This window comes from Lepisosteus platostomus, chromosome 10 (genome assembly GCF_059453375.1).
Source record: "Lepisosteus platostomus isolate fLepPlt1 chromosome 10, fLepPlt1.hap1, whole genome shotgun sequence".
Taxonomy (NCBI): domain Eukaryota; kingdom Metazoa; phylum Chordata; class Actinopteri; order Semionotiformes; family Lepisosteidae; genus Lepisosteus; species Lepisosteus platostomus.
The window spans coordinates 51,141,038-51,166,738 of NC_142620.1; the positions used below are offsets into that span (position 1 = coordinate 51,141,038).

At 52.1% G+C, this 25,701-nt stretch overlaps 1 protein-coding gene across 4 annotated transcripts; it reads left to right on the forward strand.

Annotated features, from left to right (window-relative positions):
• The first annotated feature begins 363 nt into the window (after positions 1–363).
• On the forward strand, positions 364–25,680 carry prss23 (serine protease 23). Of its 4 annotated transcripts, XM_088597029.1 has the most exons (3): positions 364–465; positions 629–710; positions 23,306–25,680. In XM_088597029.1, the coding sequence occupies exon 3, from the start codon at positions 23,321–23,323 to the stop codon at positions 24,485–24,487; it is 1,167 nt and encodes a 388-aa protein (XP_088453155.1). In that variant the 5' UTR covers positions 364–465; positions 629–710; positions 23,306–23,320; the 3' UTR covers positions 24,488–25,680. The 4 variants fall into 4 exon arrangements, with proteins under 4 accessions (XP_088453155.1, XP_088453154.1, XP_088453153.1 ...); XM_088597028.1 differs by lacking the exons at positions 364–465; positions 629–710 and adding an exon at positions 17,258–17,592; XM_088597027.1 differs by lacking the exons at positions 364–465; positions 629–710 and adding an exon at positions 17,620–19,835.
• Positions 25,681–25,701: the final 21 nt, after the last annotated feature.

Below are 25,701 nucleotides of genomic sequence, written 5' to 3' on the forward strand. Positions count from 1 at the left end.
AGATGTTGGAAGAAACGTCCAGAAACCCAAATCTGCGATGAAAAGGCACCTCTTTTTTAGTTTCTCATGGTCTAAAGTCCTTTATTTCTGGAGAACATGATTTTGAAAGGCTTCCAGACGGTGGCCCGTGGTCTTCCGTCTCCTTGACTGTACAGAAAGTGTGTGTGTTCGTGCCTCCTCCATTTCCGTTATCGTGGTGAATTAGAAATCGCCCTCTGGCCCATCACTGGGCCGCTTATCTCCCCAGCCAGATGATTTACAGCTGAGCGTTGATAAGCGCCTTATCAATAGATGGCTCCTATCACAGGGGGGTGCGCGTGGAAGTCAAAGGCAATTATAACTGGCGCTATCAATACGCCCCAGCTGCGAGAAGTGAATGTTTTTCTTTCACCTCTCCGTGTGCCAAACCAGTCGGCGCGAAAAAACAACTTGATGCAGAGTCGAGAGTCTGAGATACCGCTCCTGGTAAACAGGGCCTTTCGTTCTGAAGGCTCGTTATTCTGAGGGATCGCAGCTTGGCTTGGGACAGGGACCATCTGCCTGTCATATGGGGAAATGGTTTTAAAAAGCCAAAAGCGACACCACAGATTTCTTCTTATTTTCCTTCTTGTTTTTTTTTTTTAAACAGTTTTTCTGCCCTGGAACAAGGAAGCCTTTGAAACCAGCAGCTGTCGGAGTTCAGGCTGAGTTTGATGAGGTGGGGGTGACAGGTAGGGTGTGATCAAACGCTGAAAGCAGAATGGAATATTTGGTTGTGGTATGCAGGATGCGTGTGTAGTCTAGTGTCTGTTGTGTAGTATGTGATATGTTGTGTGTATGGTATACAAGTGTGTTTGTGGGACAGTGTGTATATTTTATAGCATGTGTGGTCTAGTGTGTGTATTGTATAGTTTGTGTGTGTGTGGTCTTGTATAGTGTGTGTGTTTTGTATATCGTGTGTGTGGCCCATTGTGTGTCTTGTTTAGTGTGTTTTCTATAACATGTTTGTAGTTTTGGTTTGTTTATTGTATAGCATGTGTATGCAGTATAGTGTGTGTGGTCCAGTGTGTGTATTGTATATCACGTGTGTGTGCAAGGCACAGGCGTGAGGTCTCTCTCGTGTTAAGGGCTAGCTGGGAGAGCCATTTGGCAAACCACCTGTATTGACCAAAGTGGACTTGACAGCTCTGACAGAACATTAGCTGTTGACGTTGAAGTGATCTGAACCAGAGTGGGCTAAAACTGCAGAGCAAGCCGGACTGCGCGTGCTGCCCACTGAAGCCTACATTCAGAGCGTCTGGAGAGCCATTACATACAATATGCTTCTTTTACCTATTAATCAGCTCCTGGTTCTGGCTAAACATTGCTGTATTTTTCCACAATCAGCAAAGGGAATTTGCAAAACGGTCTCCTTTTTTTCTCTCCCGTTTATGATGAATTTGAAGGTGTGTACTGTTTGAGTCACATACAGACCCCTCGCTGTACCAGATCTGTGTAGGAGTCCTCTGGTGCTCTTACGACCTTATGAAGCTGTACTGAACCACCTAAATAGGCTGTAAGTTAACTTGTGACACTCAAAGGAAGGACTGAAACACTGGAAATAAGATCGGTGTTAAGTGCTTAAGAATGTAAATGTGTCTTATTTAATTTAGAGGGCCTTATGCTTACCGAGGGTAATGTAATATGTTTCTAAAGTGTTTTGGAACCAGCAGAGAGGGCTATTTGTCAGGAACTTAAACAGCATGTTTTATTTTTGCACAAAGTGAGAACACCTGGGTTGAAACATATCCATGCACATCGGGTTTCAGACACAGGTTGGAAAGGCTACAGCATGTGTGACTTTGCAATTGTTTTTGTTTTTTTTCGACAACTATCGGGCAGAAAGCAAATTGCACCAATTCTTGAAAACGCGGCGCAGTGCACAATGCACCAGTTGCTGGCTGTGATTCGTTAGCTGTTGGCCCGTAACCGGAGAAGCAGAGCGGTCTGGGAAACGACGTCGGCGTGCTCTTAAAAGGCTGGCCCGTGCGTTTGTGTTGGATCTTGTTCGAAATCCATCTGCGTCTGAGGAAATATCCCTTTGACACTCAAGGTTGCTGGCACGTTAACGTCCGGTATTGGGACAGAACTTTCCACACATTAATCACAAACTCTTTGTTGTTAGCGGTGTGATGGAGGATGTGTGAGAAAACAGTGATAACAGCACAAAGCCGTAAGCACGGGGATTGGAACGTTAGCTTTATGAAGTTTAGGTGAGGGTGGGTGGGTATGTTTCTCTTCAGTGGGTGATCATCTGATTGGGGGGTCTTTGTGGAAAGTCACGGTCCTTGCAGATTTTATTTAGGAAGCGTGTAGTCTAGGGATCATCACCTCTCTTGCACTGATTTTTTTTTTCTTTACAGCGATCCTACATTCCCTACCATCTTTACCTTCTCACTAAATTGATGCCCGTTGCCCCCTCGGGCACGGGCAGTGCGTGTTTCAGGATTGGCAGAGTAGCTCTGGTCTGGTGATTACCAGGGCCTGGACCTCAGATCTCAGCAGCGGGACGTCTGGGCATTGGGGCTCCACATCTGCAAAATCGGTGCTTGCTTGCGTTATGCCGTAGCCGTGCGGTCCTCATGGTCCTCTGTGCAGCACATAGAAATAAGAAAGAAGTTATTTTTGTTTAAAGCCGAGTTTAGGGTTACTCTGTGGCTGAATGTGTGGCTTGATTGTGAGGGTTATTCTGCGTCTGGGGGCCCATCTCTGAAGGTGGTAGCAGGGTTGCGCGTCTTTACGTTAACCCTTTAGAGAAAGAGGAAAAACATTGTAATTCGCACACGGCAGCAGTGAGGTGTTGGTCTTGATTAACCAGTTTCACCACGATTGCAGGTGAGGATAGAATTTGGCTACTGCTCTTAAATAGAAGGCGATGTATAATCAGCCCATTCCTAGTGGAGCTGCACTCCAGATGCAGGCTCGATTTGATATTTTTGGTTTGCAGTTTATGAAATATAGTTAAGTAGTATTAAAATATGTTTAGTCAATTAAGCAAACCTTTGCATCATTTAAGTAGCTTTTGCTATTGAGACAGAGGAGAGGAGATTGCATTTTCTCCCCGTGTTTGCATTTTACCTTATACCTCCCACACACGTGGCATGGCTGGGATCTGTCCGGTGCCCGCGCCCTGGCTGGATGGCTGCCTGCCTGATTCCCGCAGGGAAGGGAGCTCGGCACCTCTTCACCTGCGCCTGCGCTCGGCGGGTGCGGGCCCCGTCCGCGGAGAGGCAGGAGGGGGTCGCGCGGGCAGCGCAGTGAGTGCGCCGCAGCCTCGCGGGCGGCTCCGTCCCCCAGCGGGGGCTCGCGGTACTCCAGGCGCTCGGAGCACGTAGGCGTGCATCAAACCTCTGGGAGAAAAAGCGAGCCGAGGCCTTTGCACCTGAGAGCCGGGACAAGCGTTCAAGGCTGGAGGCTGCATCTCCCTGCCCCCCATCTCGCACTCCAACTCATTCCTGATCCGAGACCACACTGCTTGCACGGTGGGTCTGGCTGGAGGATGGTGGTGGTGGTGGTGGTGGGGGGGAGCTGTGTTGTAAAAGCCTTATTCTGATTCGGATGTCCAGGCTGGGTTTCCTCGGCCAAGTGTGTCTGAGCCAAAGAATGCCTGTAAATATTTACGCCTGCCTACCAATAAAGACGCAGAGAGCCCTGTCGGTATCTGGGAGGAGGAGGAGGAGGAGGAGGAGGAGGAGGAGGAGGAGGAGGCAGCGCTGGCTGGGGGGGAGGGGGGTCTGGCAGGTGGAGAGAAGGTTCTGGAAGGAGCAGCTGGAAAAGAGGCGATGTGGAGCCTGTCTGACGGGCAGGCCGGCAGCGCGCGGGAGCTGGGGTCCAGCCTCCCTCCCTCTCCCCCCCTGTCCTGGCCCGTGTTGTGGGGCTGCGTGGCGGCCGGGACCGGGGGATGCGATGAGTGTTTGTGCAGGAGTGTCCGCGGAGGAGAGCACACGGAGCCGCGCTCCGGATGAGGGGGGCTGTTTCTCCGGAGGCCTGAACGCGGTCCAGCAGATAAGCACTTCAGAATAAACATTTCATCACTGTCTGGCTGTGCAGGGACTGGAGTCATTTCAAGACTCGAAACGGTTTTATTTTGTTCCTCTTTTATCTGCGCTTTGCTCTGCTTTTACGTGTCCCATTAATCTTTGAATGCATTGCTAGAACAGTTTTATTTTTTATAGTTCTGGAAAATACAATACTGGCAGCCCCCCTTTTGGCAGCCTTGTACTTTCTCTAACAGACTGCAAAGAAAGAACCTTTAAAGCTCATAACGACCGCATGCCTGCGACCATAACGCAGTATATTTCCGATAACGTGCTTTACTTTTGGTGTTATACTCTGACGACGCTCCACTGATATTAAGTATTTCACTAGACCTGAGCCCTGACGACGAATGTGCGTTTTAGAAGAGTGGGATTTTATCTTCCTCAGAAACTGAGAAAGGCTTGAAATGTTCTTGTTTTGTTGAGGAAAGCGCTCACCCACAATGAATCTCCCCTTTGTTAATAAGCCTGCGGAGCTATGCTCGCCCGATTCGCTCAGCATGCTGTGTGTAGTGGACTGTGATGGCTTCTCTCTGGCAGACGTGCAGTGGCTTCTTCTGTCATTTGGTAGGAAAAACAGGGCTATTGTATTTGTTGGTATTACTGTAACCCCGTTTTGAGCACTGCTTTCCAACACAGCACCTCAGCCCTCCCTGCAGGTCAGAGAGCATGCAGACGACACTAATTCAGCCCCTTCTTCCCCAGCATGCCCTGCATTCAGCAAATCATAAGAACACAAGAGCAGTTACGGAATGAGAGGAAGCCATTTGGCCCATTCAGCCCCTTTGGTGAGTTAGTAGCTAACTAATTTGATCTGAAGATCTCATGCAGCTTTTTCTTGAATGGAATCCCCTCGATTGGCTTTGATGTCATGGCGGGGTAGGTTGTTCCACAATCCCACAAGCCTGTGCATAAAGACGTCCCTGTCGTTTCCACTTGTGTTGTCTGGTTTTTGCTTTGCCATTCTCAAGCAGTGAGAAGCCCCGGGCCAAGTCTCTCTCGGTGCTGGCTGACAGGACTCTCTGTTCAAGACTGAAAAGGCTCAGTTCCTTCAGCCAGTCGGTGTAGGACATTCTCTAAAACTGTTTGCACTCTTCAGGGCGCTGCTGCCCTCTCTCTGATGAACGCGGAAACAGCCAGCGCCTTCCGCCCTGTCAGGTGCTGAGCGGAGCGACAGCAGTTTGGCCGAGCTCGCTGGTATTTGTCTAAGCCATTGCATGTGGGAGTCACAGAGCTGCTGCCTCAATCCATCTGCTCTAATCCCCCGGAGCTGGGCTTGGCCAGCGCTGTGCGGCGGTGTGGGAAACAGAACAATCTGCGTGTTCAGAATCTAGCACTTGAAATTTACTGTTCCCCCTTCATTTCTTTTATTAAAGCAAACTGTTTAAAGTTGTTTTCAGTTACTTCATCTCGAAGACAGGGCCAGACACCTCACTGAGGCTCACTTAGAGTGGGTTTGGACTCGTGCAGAAGTCTCTCTCTTTTTTTGTTTGTGTTTGCATCATCTCTGAACATCACCGACAAAGATTGCTTTTGTTTTTTCTACTTTCTCTCAAATAGATTCTGGTTTGTCAAAAAGACGTACTTTTTTATTCATCTTGGCCCGCACCCGGGGCCCTGTTTATTCTTTCTGTTATATTGTACTAACAGTGCATGCTTCAGCAATGGTTTCAGGATGTGTCTGGTCTTGCGAGGGTTTTGTCAGTCTTCATGTTGTTTCTTTTCAGCTGGATGTTGATTTTTACAAAATCAAAAGAGAGAAAGAGAGGATGAGAGGGACTGTAATCCTTTCCTGCGCACACCCTGCTCACACGTGCAGCCCATAGGGTTTTGGCAAAGAACCTCACCCCAGATTGGAATGCACCTTGTGTTGGGGTATCCGTGCGAGGCTTCAAATTAAGAATCTAGCTCATTAATAACTAATCAACTCAATTGCTGGATTGAGTATCAGCTCAGTTGTGGACGCAGCCATGAGACTAACATCATGCTGCTCTCTGAAATCTCATTGGAATCCAGTCAAACCCACAAAACCATCCTAGCAATGCCTAGACTCAAACTGCCAGCCACTGGTGTGACTTTTGCCAAGCTGACTGGGTTGGCCTGAGCTGTAAGCTGTCTTTTGGCACAGACATGAGAAGTACCAGTTGGTAAAAGAGGAGATCGTCCAGATTACCAATACCTTACTGGAACCAGCTGCTACCCAGCCCAGTGATGGCCAGTGCACAGTAGCAACCTGGCAAAGGGAAGCTGGGAATGATGTGACTGAGTGTCTCTCAGCAGCTGAGCGGTGACCATCCTTGCCACAGAGAGCTGTAATGTAGATAATGTGAAGATGAGCATGAGAGTTCAGCAGAGCACCTCCATGTGGAAGATGAACACAGCACCAGAATGAGGAGGTTTTGAGAACGTGGAAGGAATGGTGGGTACCAGGGGTTTTAGGCTGTGCCTGGGTCTTGCGAAGACCCACTAAAAAACGATGGGTCCACTGAATGAAGTGCATTTTCAGCAGTGTTTCACAGATCATGGGACAAGTATCCCTGGTCACTGTGACCAGCTGGCTCCGTCTGGACCAGCTCGACCAAATTATTATTTCTTATCCTCTCTTGGACAGTGGTTTTTCTACTAAGGTTAATGTGCAATCGTTAAATCAAGAGGCAGGCAAGGATTGGCTAATTTGCACTTCTGAGTGCCTATTTCTACAGCTCCACAGCCATGCAAAGGATGAGAGAAATATCCGCCCCCTGCCTTTTGTACCTGTGGCTGCGGTCGGTGATGGGTTAAAGTGAGCTCTGGGCTCCATGAAAGGCTGCTTTTCTGTCTTTGTTTGCTGGGATCTCAGCTCGCTGTGCGCGAAACCGCCTGTCGTCAGCCAGCGACGTGCCAGCACACAACCATCAGGCTGAAATACATTCTGGCTTGTCGCTGCGGAGGGGAAAAATGGAAGAAAAAAAAAAAGGTCGTGCCAGACCTCAGTAAATTCCTGCTGAAGGAAAGAATGCAACAGGGAAAGCAGCCATGAAACCCCCCTCTCTTCTTTCTTTTTCATTAAAGAAAGGCTGATATTTTCACAGCCCTCTCTCTGTGCCTTGGGGTACTGGCAGTACTCTCCTGTCCGAATGCTTTGAGCAGAGCTCTGGCGGCTCGTAAAAGACAACAAACACAACAAATTGTCCCTCACGGATCTCTCCAGAAGCCCCCTCTCGTCCCCCTCGCACCCCCTGCGCACAGGACAGGAAGCAGATCCGCATAATTACTCGTAATTAATAAGAAAAACCATCTTTGTTTTTAGTTGAAGACGCGAGGAAAAGCCCCATGATGGATCTGGATGTCATTTTTAAATTTAATGCAATACACAGCCAAGCCAATGGAGCTTTGCACTCAGAGGAACTTACATAACTGTGAGTGAGTCCTGTGAACTCTGGGCGGTCACTATAGACTCTGGATGAAATTTAGCGTTTTGCCATTGCTTGGGTGAAATTTGTTTTTGAAAAGGGGCTGGTTCTGATCTGGCCTCACCTGGCAGCTAGCCTGACAGTTCTGTGTTTTCCCTAGCCTGCGGTGAGATTAAATCTCAGGTGAGGGAGTTCAGGATCGTTCCACCTGCACCGTTTTCCCCGGGGAGTAAGAGCTGATTGAAGATCCCAAAGACCTTTGCTTGCATCAACACCACGTTTCCTGGAAAATCTGTAACACAGATCTGGGATTATATTTCCCGCATCAGCTCAGAGAAATCTCAGTGTTTTCCCAGGACTTTCCCATTCAGTTTCATAGAGCCGTCACTGAGAGCATTCTCGCACCTTCTGTACCTGTTCAGTTTGGCAAAGCGTCGCTCCTTTCTAGAGACAAATTGCAAAGCATTGTTCTCTGTGCAGAGACAGCCATTGGCTGTCATTTGCTCTTTTTTGAAGACTTGTTTATTCTCAGACTAAGCCAGGAGAAAAGATTGCCGATGACTCCTCTCATCCAGGATACCATCTGTGTCAAAAAAATCACCTCAGGGAGACGCTAGCAGTCAATCAAAACTCAAAGCACCCCAGCACCTGAATAGCTTCTCCCCTAAGGCCAACACCCCGCTTAACCAGAGCACACGAATCTGGGATGTAATGTGTGTAAGTCTGGGGAACTGTGTACGCACTGTGTGAAGTGCACATGTATTGTTGAATGGTTTCTGGTTCATGCACCAAGACACCAGACCAAATTCCTTGTACATGTAACACACTTGGTAAATGAAGTGTTTCTGATTGTGATTCTGTGGTTCTCAGCCAGGGTCCCCAGAGATCTGGAGAGTCATCAGCGAAACTCCAGTACGTGGGGGTCCCAAGACAAAAGTAGACCCTTTACGCCCCAGAATCTGGCGACTGCACCCCAGAACACTCTCGCACAGGGAGGCTGTCCTGACAGCACGTGTGCTGGAACTGCTCACCTGCAGTTGTGCTTTTAAAATTGCTGTAACTAATAATAGGATGATTTACAATAATTAGTAGCCACTATAAAATGGTCTGTTTAACCCTGGGAGGTCCTAATTGGAAGAGATTTCTTGAAAAGAGGTCCCCCAGCAGGCATACCAAACAAATCCACAAAACACACACGTGTGCACATTTAATGGGGTCATGAGAGGCCTCTTGACACTTTTTATACGAGTAGGGGTGTTAATCCTGGCTAAATTCCACCCTGGACTTAAACAGTCTGGCCTCCCTAAAGTACCCCCTTATTTCTAGAAATAAAACAGTTTCTCTCTTCTCTAGCTTGTCTCAGTGGGGCTGCCCTTCAGTGGAGGGTGACGTTGGTCCCCTCCTGTATGTGTATAAGGCACTACAAACATGCAAGAAAGTATTATTCGGTTTCACTGAAGGTTTAAACCAGAAATCTGTCTGGGTTTCATAATCGAGCATCTCAGTAGTCAAGCAAAGTCTGGTTGTCTGCTTTATATTACTATGCTCTAGATTTTGAAACAAATGAATAGATGCTGCCTGGTTATATCAGAAACCCTGGAGCTCCAACACTACAGCAGAGAAGCTCGGACTTTTAATTTGACTCAGTTCCTCTGGCTTTTTATTGTGCAATGAAGGAATATTTTGGATGAACAGAATTCCACCAGTGGTTAACATCTGCCTCACAGCTCGAGGATGTTATCTGCATGAAGATTGCATGTTTTACCCATGTTCATGTGCTCAGGTTTCCTCCCACAGCCCCAAAACACTCTGGTAGGTTAATTGGCTTCTGGGAAAATTGGCCCAGGTGTGAGTGAGTGTGTGCCTGTCTGCCCTGTGATAGACTGACGCCCCACCCAGGGTGTATCCTGCCTTGCACCTGTTGCTTGCTGGGATACACTCTTGCTCCCCCCAGATCCTGAATTGGATGATACAGTTCGGGAATGGATGGATGAGGTCTGTCACAGTTTTTCTCAACGTACGGCACTGCTGCAGTAGAGCCTACAGTATAGCTCTGCAGTGCAGTCCCAGTTGTAGGGCTTGGTATTGAGCTGCTCTTTTGTTTGAAACAAAGCTTCTAGGTCTTCGCAATCGCTAGAGAAGTCACTGTGTGGAGCCTCTGAGAGGGCCCGGATGGCTCTCCGGACTCCTCCGGTCCTGCCTCCCGTGGGTCCGGCTGATTCCTGACTCACGACGGAGTGGAAAATTCCCTGAGAGCGCGAAGTTGGAATTCCCTTCGGGGTCTTCCGTTCAGGAAAACATTTCTGCCGCCGCTCTGCGATGACAAGACGCCACCCCCCCCCCCCCCCACACACACACACACACCCACACTCTCCCCCCGCCCCCGCCTCCCTCACTAATCCTCTTCCGCAGGGGGCGCCTGCCCCCCCTCTTCTCCATGCTGTTTTAATCAGATTTATGATTTCATAAACACCCATGAATTAGAGCGAGGCTTTATTTCTCGTCAGGACGATAACTCAGCCTTGAAGTGGAGGGACTGCTGCTGATTTAAGCTCTGTTGAAGCCGACCTCCTGACCTCTAGTCTGCTCTGCAGACGGGGCTTACCTTACCCCCCACGCAGACAGAAACCAGCCCCTCCCTCCGCCACCTCCGCCAGCTGCTGAGAGCCGGCGAGCAGGGCCGCCTCCGCCATGCAGGCACGTCTGGATCTTCGGGGAGCAGATCTAAAAGATCTGGGGGCGCTCCCGAAACTGTGCGGCCACCAGTTTGCATGTCGTCCCTGTGCCTCCCTTCCCTGACTGGAAGATTGCTCCCCATCTAGCGCGCAGGGGCCATGCTAATCCTCAATATCATTCCCATTTGAGTTCTCGCGCTGCCAAGACTGCTCGGAAAAATGATCAAGGAATCTTTTACATGGGGGGGGCGGTGTGTGGCGCATGCTATGGAACCCCTCCCTCCCCAGGGCCTCCCCGTAAAACCGGCCGTTGTGTTCCCTTTTGAGCGTGGAATAAACCTTTACATGCTCTCGTGTGCCTCTCTTCCCCTCAGGTAGGTGTGTCCTGCTCGGTTCTTTTCGTCCGAGCGGCTTCCTGTGGGGTTACCTGGCAACCCAGGCACCCACGCCCCGCCCCCTTCCCATCATGACCTGGGTGGCTGGAATGTGCTGAGAAAGAGGAGAACTGTCTCCGCCGCCCTTTGTCTGTGCTCTGACCGGCAGACGAGCTCCTCTGGGCCCTGGGCTCAGTCCCACAGGTGTATCCCTCGCGCAGTGGATTTGATCTGGGAGTTTACAGTTCCTCCGATATCTGTCTTCAGCTCCTGAGCATACTGAACGCGGGCATGACAGATCAAACAACTCTCTCCGCTTTGTCCCGTTCTCCATTGTCCCATTGTCTTCCTTAAAATGGATGACTCTGGGTAGGCAACCCTGCTGTCATGCATACCCTGCGTACACCTATGCCTCAGGCTTTATGCATATTTGCTGTTTTGCTGCTTTAAAAAATGTTCCAGCATTCCATTATTACAATTAATAAATCCTTTAATTTATATCTCGAGGGATCCCAGAGTGTCTTACCTACAGGGGACACCCACTCCATCCCTCACTCAAAGTACAGCCCCGTACAGCAGCCCCTGCGCACAGCAGATCAAGCACAGAGGGGGAGAAAGTGCTTCACAGTGGGGGTCAGGTCACCCCTACCCTAATGAACAACCCAGGGGATTGAGTACTGAGGTTAATGCCTCAGCTGAGGAATAGCACCCCAGTCAGAAGGATGAGCGCCACCTGCTGGTCCACCAACATCACTTACAGCAGCAGTCTGGTCTTCCCTGTATTCATCAGGCCAGTCCTCCTCTTAGCTATTGATAGATATGGATTATTATATCGTTATTGTTCCGATATATGGTTTTGTGTTCTAATGTGTTTTGTGTTTTTTTGTTTAAGTGTCTTTTTTGGCTGCACATGTGCGGATGCACATGTTCGTGTCCATAACTTCAGCCCCTTTGCGTGATCAATGCAACAGATAATCAGGAACTGTTTACTGCAGCTCTGATTGGACCAGATGGCATCTGTATTTTTCAGTCTTTCATTTCTGTGTGAAACTGCACATTTGTTTATGGTTTCGAAAAAGCGTTGTTGTCTTCTCTGTGAGTTTGTGTGTGTGTGTGTGAGAGAGCGCATGTGGTGGGTTTTATTTTCCCTGGGCATTAAAACATTTCGGAAACAACAGAAATTCTTTTTCCACAGCTTGTTTGGTGAACACTTACAGTAAACACGATCTTATTGAGGCTTTTGATTGCCTTTCAATAAGGAGGAGTTGGACCATCAAGAAATCAAAAGGAGACATTGTTGCTTGTTGAATCTGCAGCCTTTAACCCTGTGACGCTCGGAGACCTCCGCAGCAGACTTGCCTGTGTGCAGAGAGAAGCAGGGGGCACCGTGCCCTGGATAGCGGGCCACGGGGCTGGCACAGGGTCCGGGCTGCTGTCCGGTAGGTGGCGGGAGGGAGCTGGGGGAATGATGCAGTTCTACTCTCAGCAGGCTTGTTTCCCAACTCATCCCCCCCCCCATTTCTTTCTTACCTGACCCCCAGACCGAACTGCCGCCAGCCTCAGGAGCCTCAACCAATTAAAAAGCTCGTCGAGGTTGACGCGATCAGAGCATCACGGGAGTCTACAGTCCCAGGACCTGGAGAGCCCACCTGGCTGAGCTCAGGACCCGGGCCTTGGGGGGGGGGGGGGACGTGACAGACTCTGCAGGGGCGGAGGGCGGGAGACGGCGCGGCCCACTGGGGAGCGGCCACAGTCGAGTTGCGAAACCCGCTGGGCGAGCTGGGAACGTGCTGCAGGCCTGAAGGCAGGGGCATGCGGCTCCGGCGGGCTGGTCTCGGCGGTGGCGCCTCAGTCCGGCCGTCGTCCACCCTCCCTCGGCCCGGTGGGTCACATAATCACAGCCCCGCCCCCCCCGCCCTCCGCGCCCGAGAGATCCCTGCTGGTCTCCATCCAGCTCCTGCCACACAAGGGGGCTTGCGCAGCTCTGACACAACAGAGCGCATCACCCGGAGACTCGCTCGTCTCACCCTCCTGTAGGGCCGGACCTCTCAGGTGATCTGCAGGCCCTGGCCCTTCTAATATCTGTGAAAAGATTTTATTTATTTTTTCCCTTTGGAAGAGCTTCAAGGAGATCGTACACAGGATGGAGTGAGCCCATAAAAAAACAGTGGTTTGGAGTGGAAAAAGCAGAACTATTTCACTTATGAGCAAAACCCTACAATTATCTGGGGAGAGTGACCCTCGTGGATTTGATTGGATCACATATTCGCTGGCTCCTTTCCCTTTTGGCACGGGGACTCCGTTTTTTTTTTTTTCCGCTTGCTGTTTTCCAGGCTGTCTACATGCTGCTGTTTGAAAAGCTTCTAATTAAGAAAATACTGTCTGGGTTGCCAAGCCTGCCTTGTTGTTACTCCTAATGGTTTAATACACACAGCGCTGGGGATGGAAGTAAGAGGCCAGCTGCATACTGTTGGAGCTGTTTATTCTTGAACAAGCCCTGGGCCGTTCAAGTCGAGCTTGTTCCCTATTTCGAACAGTTACCGAAATGTTACATTTGGTCAAATACATAATGTATGTACAGACTGTGCACAAGTGAGGAACCCCAGCAGATCCTGCGTGCTCCTGTCACGCTGCAGGAACAGCTTGAGCTGGGTGTAGCACTTGAGTTCCCATGAGGTCGGGGAACATTTGCAGCCCAGTCTCGTCCCCCTTGGGCTCACAGGATCTCCTCCAGAGATCGGGGGGTTGTGAGGAGAGACCCACAGTAGTGCGGGGTGGGGGGGGGAGGCCTACGTGTCTGGTTTGCCCAATGGGGGGGCGTCTCTGCCCTGGGGTACGGTGTAGAGTGAAGGGAAAGGAAGCAGTTAGCAAGCTGAGTTCGAACCCTGTCTGGTCAGGCAGTGTCATGGTATAGGGCCTGGTGGGACAGAAGGCACGATGAAAACAAACATGTGGAGTTGAAGCACAGGTTGTCTGTAAGGAATCGAAAGAGAAGAGGAGACAGCACACACACCAGCGCCGAAAGGAAACTGCGGCTCAAAACGGGCAGGAAGGCAGCCTTTGCTCTGAGAGCCCGATGGCAAATCTGCTGAAGAGGTCTGTGGTTGGAGCAGTGGTGGAGTTTAGCCAGAGGACGAACTGAGAAGAAAAGCAGATATGGGCTGCTGCCAGCACAAGGTGATCAACATTTCTGGGATTGTGGGATTTTGGGATTGTGGGATTGAGCTGCACATATCAGTAGTTCATGCTCCTCAACCCAGCAATGCATCTGTTTGTTTGGCACGGGCGGGGGTTCCTAATATTTGGCCCATGTGTATATTTTATACAAGAGCCTGCGGCCTACAACATCTGAGAGGGATTGCATGCTATTTGTTTCCCGGAAAGATGCTGAACAGGGTGTTCTGTACAGAACAAAGCCCTCTTTCCTTGAAGCGCTGCGATAAGTGGTGTGGCGTGTCCGTTCAGCTGCCCAGAGGACGTAATTGAATAACTGTGATATTCTACTGCGTCAGACTGCTGTGGGCACATCTGGATCCCTCCCCAGCCCCCCTCCTCCCCGCCCGTGCTGCAGCTGTCTGATCCGGAGACATTCCGGCCTGTGCCTGTGCACTCCCCCTCTGCAGGACCTGAGCGCTGTCCGCTCTGTGACTCACAGCCCTGGGGGCTTCCGGAGCAGCTGTTGCTCAGGATGGAGCACGGGGGGGGGCTAGAGGTGCCCCTGCCGTCCTCCAGCACGGGGAGGGTGTCGGATCCGCCGCGCACTGGCCGGGCCAGAGAGCACTGGCCGACGAGCTGCTCCGATGACACCCCAGAGCGCGGAGGTCGTTCTCCGCAAGCTGAGAGCCGCTTCAGGGGAGAGAGACTCCGAACGCCTGGGTTAGGTCTGTGTTTCAGCTTGAAAGCATGCTTCTACAGTAGGTACTGCTTTATCACAACTCTGGGTCACGAAAGCCTTGCATTCATTTCTTTTAAAAGTGTTCGTGGAAATCTGCCTCTTTACTCTGTACTTTATTGTGAAGGTGAATATGAATGTTCTGAATTGCTGTGGATCTGCAGAGGCAGTGGTGGCTCTGTGGTTAAGGATCTGCGCCTGTAACTGGAAGGTTGCTGGTTCAAATCCCGTGGCCGGCAGAGGAATCCTACTCCGTTGGGCCCCTGAGCAAGGCCCTTAACCCTAACTGCTCCAGGGGCGCTGTACAATGGCTGACCCTGCGCTCTGACCCCAAGCTTCTCTCCCTGTCTGTGTGTCTGTGTCTCCATGGAGAAAAAGCTGGGGTATGCGAAAAGACGAATTCCTAATGCAAGAAATTGTATAGGGCTAATAAAGAAACATTACATTACATTATTATCAGTGAGCAGGGCCGAGCATTTTCCATGTCATTCCAGTACATTCCAGTAGGGGGCGTTTGCCTAGAACAGGAGGTCCAACTGGAGGCTTGTCTGGGAGAGGTCAAGCCATTGTGCACGAGCCTGCAGTTTGCTCTCCAGCCACGGCCTGTTTCCCGCTGGGCGCGGTACAGAGCAGTGAGTACTGAGCAGTGAGGTCAAGCACGACCTCTGCAGAGCTCGGTTTCAGTCCAGTCCCAGGTCTCCAGGTGACTGACACACTGGCGGGGCGTGTTGATTGAGAGAAGGAAGTAGGACGTGGTCTCAGTTTTAATCCTGCCTGTTTGAAATGGACAGTGGTGAAAGCAGCACATCACTGCCAGGCATGCAATTCTGTCTCCATGGAGAAGAGTCTCTTCCATTTCTTCTGACTCTTCCGAATCCAGAAGGTGTATCGTCTGTACTTGTATCCCTCACTGCTTGATGGACTATAGTGTGTGTGTGTGTGCGTGTGAGCATGCGTGCATGTGTGTTCAGGCTATTAGTAAGCAGTAGTTCACAACTCACAGAGCACAGTCCAGCAGGTTTTAAGGGCCTATATAAATTTGCAGCAGCTGAAGACCTGGGAAAACTGTTACATTGGTCCAATCAACTCAATTGATTTGATTAAGCCATAACTAAGCACCACTGCCCCCAGGATCTGGACAGATCTGCTGGATGGGGAACATCCTCTGGTCCTCTGGGGCGACAACAGAGAGTCCTCACCCCAACCCTGGTCATGATGGGGGGCCCTAACTAGCAGGTTTTAATCACTGATTCCTAAAGACCTGGAACAATGTTGTTGCGTTCAGTTAGCCAGTCGGTTTGTTAAATTCATTTACTGATCATGTGCAACCAAACCCTGAGGCGTCTTGGGCCCTCGTGAGTCACAGTTCTCTCTGTTGAACAGATTACTGGCTCGGCCCAACTAGAGTTTACAGGTTTTCCCAGATCTCTGGGAAGACGTGACCTTTAAGACTAACTGGATCGGAATTCTCCAGGACTGGATTCGCGTCAGCCTGCTCCTAGAGAGGAGGAGACACACTGGGATAAAGATGCTGCAGATGACTCTGCCCCACTTACACTGGCTCCTGGCTCTTCATTCCACCTCCCTCTCCTCCTGCACCCCTTCCCACTTTCCTCCAGTGGCCCCTGGCTCTTCCTCCGACCTCCCTCTCCTCCTGCCCCCCTCCCCCCCCCTCCACTTCCAGTTCGGATAAAACCGTCTGGATCGGCCAGCTTCCAGTGCTCTTTCCTCAGACCTTGTATCTGATAAGAACGATTCCATTACTCATCCTCCTTCGTCTCCTTGTTTTTTTTTCCAAGACTATTTCTTTTTCTCTCTTGCTCTGGAAGGAGGTGACCTCATAGTGCTGGGATGCAGCTCTGAGAGTACTGTAAATGCCCTCTGTAGGCCCAGGAGGAGACCCAGGATGAGCAGGGAAAGGAGAGGCTGTGGGGGCTCTGTGTGTGTGTGTGTGTGTGTGTGTGTGTGTGTGTGTGTGTGTGTGTGTGTGTGTGTGTGTGTGTGTGTGGGGGGGGGGCATTAGAGACACAGCTATGAAACGCAGCTCCCAATATCTGACCAGCAAGAGTTTCCTGCTGTTAGTAATGAACCACTGACCAGCCTCTGATTCAGTCAGCTCGGGGGTGGGACAGAGCTCTCAGCAGCGCATTAAAAGGTGCTCTGCTCTGTTTGAAGTGAGAGTTTTCACATTCTCTTGTTCCAGGACCAGCGACCTGCAGGACAGCCACAGCCTCTGATCCTGACAAACTGAAAGCTGATGATCTTTAGAGGCTGGGAGTCCTCACGACAGCACAGTACAGACAGTGGCACAGATAATCACTGCCACAGATGGCAGGCCTCCGAGGGCACAGCCCCTGAGCCTTATCTGTGGGCCTGCTGCTGGGAGAGCACATGGGCTTCACAAGCTGAAGGGAATTCCTCTGTTCTGCATACAAGACAGACAAGTCACCGATGAGTCACGCACTCTGGATGACACGGGATTTCTTACTACACCACAGAAATATCTTCAGGTGGAAAAATGCTCATTTCTCAATGCACAGTGCTCCCCTTCTTATAACATTTTTTTTGGTTGTTGTTGTTCCTGGTTTCATCCAAATCGGCGCGAGTCAGTATCTCCGAGGCGTGGAATTGTTTCACTCTGACGAGCAGAATGAATCTGTTCTCTCGAGGCCCCGCCCGTTTTCCACGGCCGCGTCTCTCACGCGTGAAAAAAATCGGCGTCAACCGCTCTCCTGTATCCTCTCCTTGTAACTGCGAGTATCCGGATTCTTTCCGAGTTATGTTCCCCGGGGATATTTTGCACCGCTTTTACTCGGCTTCATAATTGCAGTCCCTAAAAAGCGAACTTCTAAAAAGGAATCCGAAATCGTGCCCGGGGGCTGATAACAAGGCCGAACACTCCCTCCCTCTCAATCACTGTTCTCAACCCCAGTGGGGGGACTGGGTGATCAATTACTCCCCAGTCTTTTTTTGCTTTTTTTTTAACCCTCCTTTTGCGTTTCACCTGGATGTTGGTGCCCCGTCCTCTTTCACACCACGGTAATTCTACGCGGGTTTTTTTTTTCTCTCCAAAACTCCCGATGGCGTTAAGAAGCGCCGATCTTCTGTGCCTGCTCTTCCACTACAAGACCAACCACCGCAGGCCGCTCTCTGTGTCCCGGTTGCCCCTCGCCGTGACGTGCAAGGGGCTGTTCCTGACGACACGTGAGTGGAGAGGGTCCCTTTGTCCGCGATTTGGGGAGCCGTGGGCTCACGCTTCCCCCCGCCTCCTCCACACTCTTCGTGTCGGGGCTCTTCCAGGGAGGAGCACGGCTTGCAGATTTACACCTCACGGCGCCGGGGTTATTCTAGGAAATTGCTGATAGTGTTCACACCTCGCTGACACGTGAGATAATGGATTGCCTTCTAAAATTAATGCTGTGAGGGCCCACACCACCGACGCCGTGAAGACAGGCGTCCGGGGGGGGGGGGGTGGGTGAGGCGATGCCTGCGGAGTGCTAATGACATGATCCCCCAGTGAGACACATGGTGAGCTTCTGGGTCAGAGACCTGTCGCTTTCAGGAGGGCAGCCTTAATGTAAACATGGCACAACACCCGGCACAAAACGGAGGCAGCACAAACACAGCAGGGACCGGTAGCTTGGCGCTGCCAAGGGCCCGCAGATGCAGTCCCACCTGCAGAGGGCTGGTATTGTCTGTGCTGGTTGAGCACAGGGCAATTTCTCTCTGTCTGGGAAACAGGGGGGCTTTTTTCTCAAGTCAGGGGGCCACTATGTCAGAACGTCAGAACGTTCTCTCAGAGCCGCCCCTCCAGCCCCCTCCACTGGACTGCAAATGGGTGGCAAAGATTGGCAGTGCAGCTCTGGGCCTCTGCTCAGCCTGGGCACCTGGGCACTGGTCCCCTCGTCTTAAAGGAGCAGCGCAGCTCCCTGTGGCCTCCCCTGGTCCTGCTCAGGAGCAAGGCGGGAAAAGACGAGAGCCGATCAGACGCGGCAGCCGGAGATCTGTTTTTAAATGGATTGAGATGATCGTACCAGCAGCCATGTCACCCCAAGGGAGGCGTTATGGAGGCCGAGAGGGAGAATGAACCCGCCCTCTGTCGGCCCCGCTCAGACTGCCCCCTGCTGGCCGCGCAGCTTCACTGCAGCTCTGGGAATGAACGGGTGAGCAGGGGGTCCAAAATTGCACATCTCCGTAAGGGGGCATGTCAGGCACAGGGCGGTCAAGGTCAGGGGCTGGGGTGACCCCGGGGGGGGGGCTTTGTTGTTGTACACCCAGATATCCCAGGAAAGTAGAGGTGGGGGCCCAACAGTGACCCTCACCTGCAGGTGACTGCTGCTCTTCCAGGGGAAAAAAACAACTGGGATAAATATATACAAACTTCCATAACATTAGGTACAGAACTAGGATACACAAGAGGGGCTTTCCCTGCTGTATCCTGAAGCATTAAATTAATAATTAATCAATAATCCACCTTGAACTAAGAAAGTAAAATCAATGTAACAGCATAACATTGGAACGCCTAACTCTCCAAGAAATGCCGATCAGATGAAGCGGACAGATTTTGTTGAGGAACCTCCCTAGGCCTAAGAAGAACAAATCCAGCTCGGGCAGTCGAGTTTTGACGTTAAAGAGCGAGTTCCTCGGCAAAGTCGAAGTTGTTCAAGATTTCAGCGCCATTAGCTCCACGTACTCCTCCCGCCTCTGCAACCCTGAACTCTTGAAGATTTGCAGTTGTCTGCCCTAGCAGAGCTTGCAAACAAAACAGCTTTATTCAGCGAGAACAAATGTGACAGTGTAATGTTGCGAATCTACTTAAGAGACTACACTGGCATAAACACACACATGTGTATATATATATATCCGGATTTTATTTACAAGTCTCATGGTGTGTCATATCTTGTTCAGCGGATATTGTAGCTTTGTAAGCCTCCAAACGTATCTGTGCCCTGCAAAACCTTAGACCTGCCTCGCCTGCGTGTGTTTTCCCATGCTTGCTCTGCATAGAAGCCAGCGTAGATCGCCTCTTAGCGCCAATGTGTCGTGTTAGCCGTGTTGTGCTGTGCATTGGGCACCAGTGAAGGCGGGCACTAGGACCACGCGCAAGGCTCACAGCGCGCACCGCGTTCGCCTCCGGAGAGTCCTGTCGGTGTCTCGGGTCGGCAGAACGCGCTCTCGCCCCGCGAGCGAGCAGAGGGGAGCCGCACACGTAGCGCAGCGAGACGGAGGCGCGGAGACGCGGCTGAGACAGACCCCCCGCCGCCGACAGCGATACAGCTCCCTGCGGCTCGGCCACGCGTAGCCCCGCACGCCATCAGTTCCCAGGGACCCGGCGGGTACCTGTCACGCACAGAAATGCGAGTTATCTGGAGGGACAAGCTCGGTTCATTCGGCGGAGGGGAAAACGAGATCTGGGCTTAACTTTCGCGGACTGTGAGATCCAGCAGGTAAAAGATTCGCATGTTTATTGAACAGAGGCGTAAGCCTTTAAACACAATTTTCAAACCATCCATTACACATTTTTTTTTAGGAGTCATTAACTCAAATATGCCAAACAACCGCACAACTGTCCCTCTCTGAACTCACGTCTGCGATGATATTTTCAAACACAGCTGGAATGTAGTGGGAACTACCGTGCATTCACCAGAGAGAGTGGCAGAAGCGTTAAAAATATTGCTATAAGACTTTTATTTCCTCTACCGTGCAGTTAACTGACGGGCTATGGCGTACTTGAGGTGTTTTGTGGACTTCTGTAAACGTGGGTTTGTGAAGCTGTATCTACGATGGCAAGCTTTTCCCGAGACCCGCCACGGTACGGATGCGCCGCTGTAAACACAGGCGCTGCCGTTGGGGGGGGGGGGGATTCGTGTTTTCACACGTCCCTGCTTCATGGCGACAGCCGGGAAGGGGGGCGGCTGTAAAGACAGCTGGAACAGCACCAGCGGTGCCGATCCGCGGGTCACCCGGTTTGTTCTCTGGTGCCCGTGGGTCGGGCGGGATTGCTGGTCCCACAGGTGTGGGCCTCTGTGGACCTCCCTGGTCCGAGCCCAGGATCCCGACCCGTGACCCAGCACAGGTCCGGGAATGCCAGAGGGCTGGGCTGCGCAAAGCAATATCCACCTGACCCCCTGCTCGAGGTGTGGGAGGGGTTCGAGAGGGCTCAGGTCAGGGGCGGGGGGGAGGAAGGGCAGGCTGATGTGGAGCTCAGCTGGAGAGGGGAGAGGTGAACGGGCTGACCAGCTGTCCCGGAGCCATGCGAGTCTAGAGGACAGCTCAGTGGATGCTCCTCTCCCCACCTCTGGGTGCTGAGACAGCAGCAGAGTGGCACTAAAGGTGGAGCCCAGCCTGTGGACCAGGGCGAGAGCGAGAGACTCTTTTCCCCAGGAATAAGACTCCGGTTGCACAGTCCTGTGATCCATTTCAGTTTTTACCAAGCTTTCAGGCTCTTGTACGGAAAAAAAATATGTATATAACAGAAAAAGTAAAGGTTTATTCCATTCTGAAAAGAGAAGAAAATTAACACAACGATTCGGCTGTGGAGCCTTCTTCAGGTGTGTGAACAAACTTCAGCTTGTTCCTTTGCAGCCTATGCATGCTGACGCAGCTCCCTACCTGATGTATATTTAACTGCTCAAGCAGAAGAGATGCTTGTGTATTCGTAATGCAGTGTATAAAAACTCTACATTCCAAGAGGACGTTGCCCAAAACAAGGAAGCGATTGTGAAATATTCCGCACTTTTTGATGTCTTATTCCCCTGTGACGTCCTGCCATGTCCAGGGTGCACTCTGTCTTGCTCCCAGTGCTTGCTGGGACAGGCTCTGGCTCCCTGCCACCCTGTACTGGGTGAAATGGGTGGCTGGATGGCGCTGGTTTATGCCGAAGAGCTGGTGCCTTGGGAAACCAGCACAGACCAGTCCTGCCCTGCGGGGGCTGAGGTGCCGCCCGGGATGAGACTGGGGTAGCGAGGCAGAGGGGAAGCTCGGGCTGGGGTGGAGCTGTTGGCTGTAAACCCAGCGCCGGCATGAATCCCAGATCAAAGAATTCCTGAGCCGGAGAGGGCCAGCTCCCGGGCGGTCCATACCCCGCAGGAAGGAAGGCCCAGAGGAATCTGCGGGACCCTGCGAGGCAGCTGTGAGCATCACCTGTGGGGTCCCTGTGTGGGGAAAGCACCTCGACTGTCTGCAGTCTCCTGTCGCCCTTGTTGGACCTGCACAGCTTTCGGAGTGACGGCGTAGGATTCAATTCTGAGCGCAGATCGGAGAGCACGTTCTGGCATTCGCCCCTTTCCCCCCCCAACCCCCGTACGAAACAAAGTAAGATGGTCAAAACAAAACAGCTACAGCCCCCCCTGGCTCCTTGCAGCAGAGCGGGCGAAATAAGGAAAGGCTTGTTTCAGTCACGGCGCCCCCCCGCACGCCCCCTCCTGACGAGCCCCCCCAGAGATTGTGAGATTCCTGGCCAGGCCGGGAGGGGGGCTCTCCTGCCCAGCGGCTCGTACAGCCTGTCCTCGCCCCAGCTTGTACTCTGGCTGAACAGACACCTGCTCTCTCGTTCACCAGTAGAGCCTAAGGGCTCTTATTCTTAAAGCTTATCATATTTCTCCGCCCGCCCGCCCCTCTGCGCACACACACACACACCGAACAGCTCATGCTCTAATGCTCTAATGAGGCTGGCCTGCTCCTCACCCAGGGGCTGCCTGTACAGAGAGCTGGGTGGGGACACAGAGCTGCCAGATTAAACCTGAACTCTCCCCCTCCACCCCCCCCCCCATCACCTCCTGTCGCCATGGTGACACCCTTTCTCTGCTGGCTTACCTGCCTGAGCCCGGCCTGTGCCCCTGGCGGCCCTGTCCCAACGTCACTTTCTCCCTCCTGCTTTCAAAGAAGACCTGTCTCCTCTGTGGCGCGTTGTTTTTTATGGTTTTTGCCGGGCAAGCGTCTGCGCTCTTGCGCGCTCAGAAGGTGAGATTGGACTGCACCAGCGGGACCTGGAGGGAAGGGGTAGGTTTATTTTTAAAAAAACAACAGGAGAAAAATCTGTCGTTTCCGATTACAGGGGGTTCTGAGAGGTTCAGTCTCCTCCGTGACCTTGCCCTCCCTCTCTCAGATAATGGGAAAAGGGGAAAAAAAATAGATTTTAAGTACAACCAGACTCTTCTCCACCAAAGTAATCTGTTGGAAAAATGCCGGTGCTGAAAGTCTGTGCTGCCTGCCTGGTCATCTCTTCCCTGCCTTGAAAAGATCATTTATTTAATATTGTTTTTTTGTCTCCATGCTTTAAAAACCCTCCATTAATCAAGCACGCTTCTGTAGTCTTGGTGATCTAAGTTGTAACTCTAGTTTAAATGGGTTCCGGTGGTTGTTTTTATTTGGGGGAAAACGAACAGTATAGGGAGCCTGCCCCCTTGTGGTTGAGAGAGTAAAAAAAAGGACATTAAATAAACCTGTAAAACACAGCTTCTAATCTTTGTTGACTTCTTTGAGTTCTCGTTTTTTGTTCTACTTTGTCTGCTATAACAGAACCAGGACCTTTTTTTTTACCTGTAGACTCGAGTTACCTTTTTTTGTAACCTAAGATGAAAGTAACAGTAACGCAGACGTACAGAGCCTCAGGAGGAAGTGAGTCTTTTGGGCTCATCACATGGATTATTGTCCCATCAAGTCAAGATGCCACATGGTCACTGGTCATCCTGGTGAGACTAAGGTGCGAGTGGCCCAAGTGACAAGTGGCACAGCTTGGTTTTGAACTCGCAAATCCTGACACTAGAATAGAAGAAGATTTCTACCGTTTGGGGATCGGACACGGTAAAAGACGCACACGAGGGTCCGGACATCTTTTAATGTCTCACGGTTTTGTTTCCTTTCTCAAAAAAGCCTGCCACTTTTCTAGTTAAAAAAAAACGTTCTTGTTTTTCAGGTGCACCATCGCGACATGTTACCTCAATCGAGAGCTGCCGTTCCCTTTTTCTCCTGCTTCCTCCTCCTCCTGCTCTCCCTCCCCTCCTCCGTCGCGTTACGGGCCTCCTCCCACCACCCAGGGCACATCCCTGCCCTGGTGCCCCATGCTACCCTTCCCCTCTCTCGGCCTAGCTTCTCCGCCCTCCCCCAGCTGGACTTTACCACGCACTGCAATACCACCTGCTACCAGCAGGGGGAGGCGTCACCCAGCTGGGAGCTTCTGACTGAGCGACTGGCCTACGAGACGTTGTACGCAGACGGCACGCGCACCCTGACCACCGTGGATCTGGAGGACAAGGAAGAGGAGGAGCCCGGCCCCGCAATTCAGCCTCCCCCCAGGAGGTGGCGCCCCGCTGCGCGCGGGAGGCGCAAGCGTCAGATCTACGGGGCCGACGGCCGCTTCAATATCCGCGGCAACAACTTCCTGCTGGACTACCCCTTCTCCACCGCCGTGCGCATCTCCACGGGCTGCACCGGGGTCCTGGTGTCGGAGCGCCATGTGCTGACCGCCGCCCACTGCGTGCATGATGGGAAGGATTACGTCAAGGGGGCCCGCAAGCTGAGAGTGGGCTTTCTGATGCCCCCTTCGAACAGCACCAAAACCGAGCGCCACCCGCCCGGGTCCCAGCCCGAGAGGAAGCCGCTGGTGCGCTGGGTGAGGGTCAAGCGAACCCGGGTTCCGAAAGGCTGGATCCAGGGACCCCAGGAGGCCAGCATGGACTTCGACTACGCCCTCCTGGAGCTGCGCGCCCCCCACCGGCGCCCCTACATGCGTCTCTCCGTGGCCCCTTCCGCCCAGGACCTCGCGGGCAAGCGGATCCACTTCTCCGGGTTCGACAGCGACCGGCCCGGAGAGCTGGTGTACCGGTTCTGCCCCGTGGAGGACGAGTCCAATGACCTCATCTACCAGCACTGCGACGCGCGGCCCGGCGCCAGCGGCTCGGGGGTGTACGGCCGCGTCTGGGACGCCGTGCTGGAGCGCTGGGAGAGGAAGGTGATCGGAGTCTTCTCGGGACACCAGTGGCTGGAGATCAACGGGGAGAACCGAGACTTCAACGTCGCCGTCCGGTTCACCCCTCTCAAGTTTGCACAGATCTGTTACTGGGTGAAGGGGAACCACTTGGACTGCCTTCAGGACTGAGCGCAGGAGACTGGGCTGGGGACCGTAGCCTGGGGGTCCCGGTGCCCTAGTCCCATATCATTCAACTTCTTTAAACGGTTTCATGCTTTGTGATTAAAACAAGGTAGTCAATTCCTAAAGAAACAGCCTTTATGCGGGGGCAGCCCGTGCATGCAAAGGCTAAAGAAGAATCTTGTCTGTTCTTAGTGGGAAATGTCTGTCTTGGGCGCCCTTCCTGGTTCTTGGCTTGCTTTGCCCGCACTCACTGATAGCGATTGTCTCAGCAGAGAAGAGTCTTCGTGAAAGGAAGCTAACAGACCACTCTGGACCTCTTTGTGCGTGACCTACGGCAAACCGTAGGAGCGCTGTGATAATTTAATCGATACTTCGTTGATGCACTTTTGCTTGCCCTACCTGCCTTGTGTATTTTACTGTGTCTGTTGTCGCGGTCTGAGAGGACCCGAAACCGGTCCCTCTCCTGATATCTCCCCCTCCCCCCGCGAACAGCGAATTCCCCTGCCCCCTGCCCCCCGGGCTGTGATGGACCCATTAGCACAGGACGGGCCAGGCTCCGTTCCCACAGGACCGGGAGGCAGTCGTAGCTCCACCTTCCCAGCTTCCAGCTGAAAGTTCCAGCATCCCTGTGCCGTGGGCCGCATGAGCACCCTTTAAATCAGATCCACTGAGATACTTCCTCTCCAGCTACCGTCAGGTCTCTTTCAAACGACCTGCGCGCCCACGAGCAGCAGGAGGAGGGGGCTCCGTTTCATAAGGGTAACCGGTCAGGTTGAGGAAATCACTAAGTTGGAAGATTTAAGGAACTAACGTCTCAGTGTGCTTTTTTGGCGGGTGGGGGGGAGGGGCGGATCTCCCTGTAAATATAAGGGGAAATGCGCTGAAGGGCCTTCAATGAGAGTTTAACTGGTGGGACAATCTCACAGCCTCGAGACTCCTGTGCCTGACAGCACCGCTCTCTGCAGAGCACAGGCTGATGCTGACCAGCCTGCTCCCGGCCATCCCCCCCAGTAACACAGCACTTCCTTGTCCGCGCGTGTAGCCCTGACAGCCACGCAACGGCTCGGCGTTCCTCTGCCAGGGCCCGGCGGGGGCACTGCCGTTAGCAGGATTCCGGTTGCGTTTCATTTCGTTTCATTAAGTTTTATTTGAGAAAGCCTTCTATATATTTGAATAAACTGGATATTTGATTAACTGTTTCTCCCCGTGTGGGTGTTGTC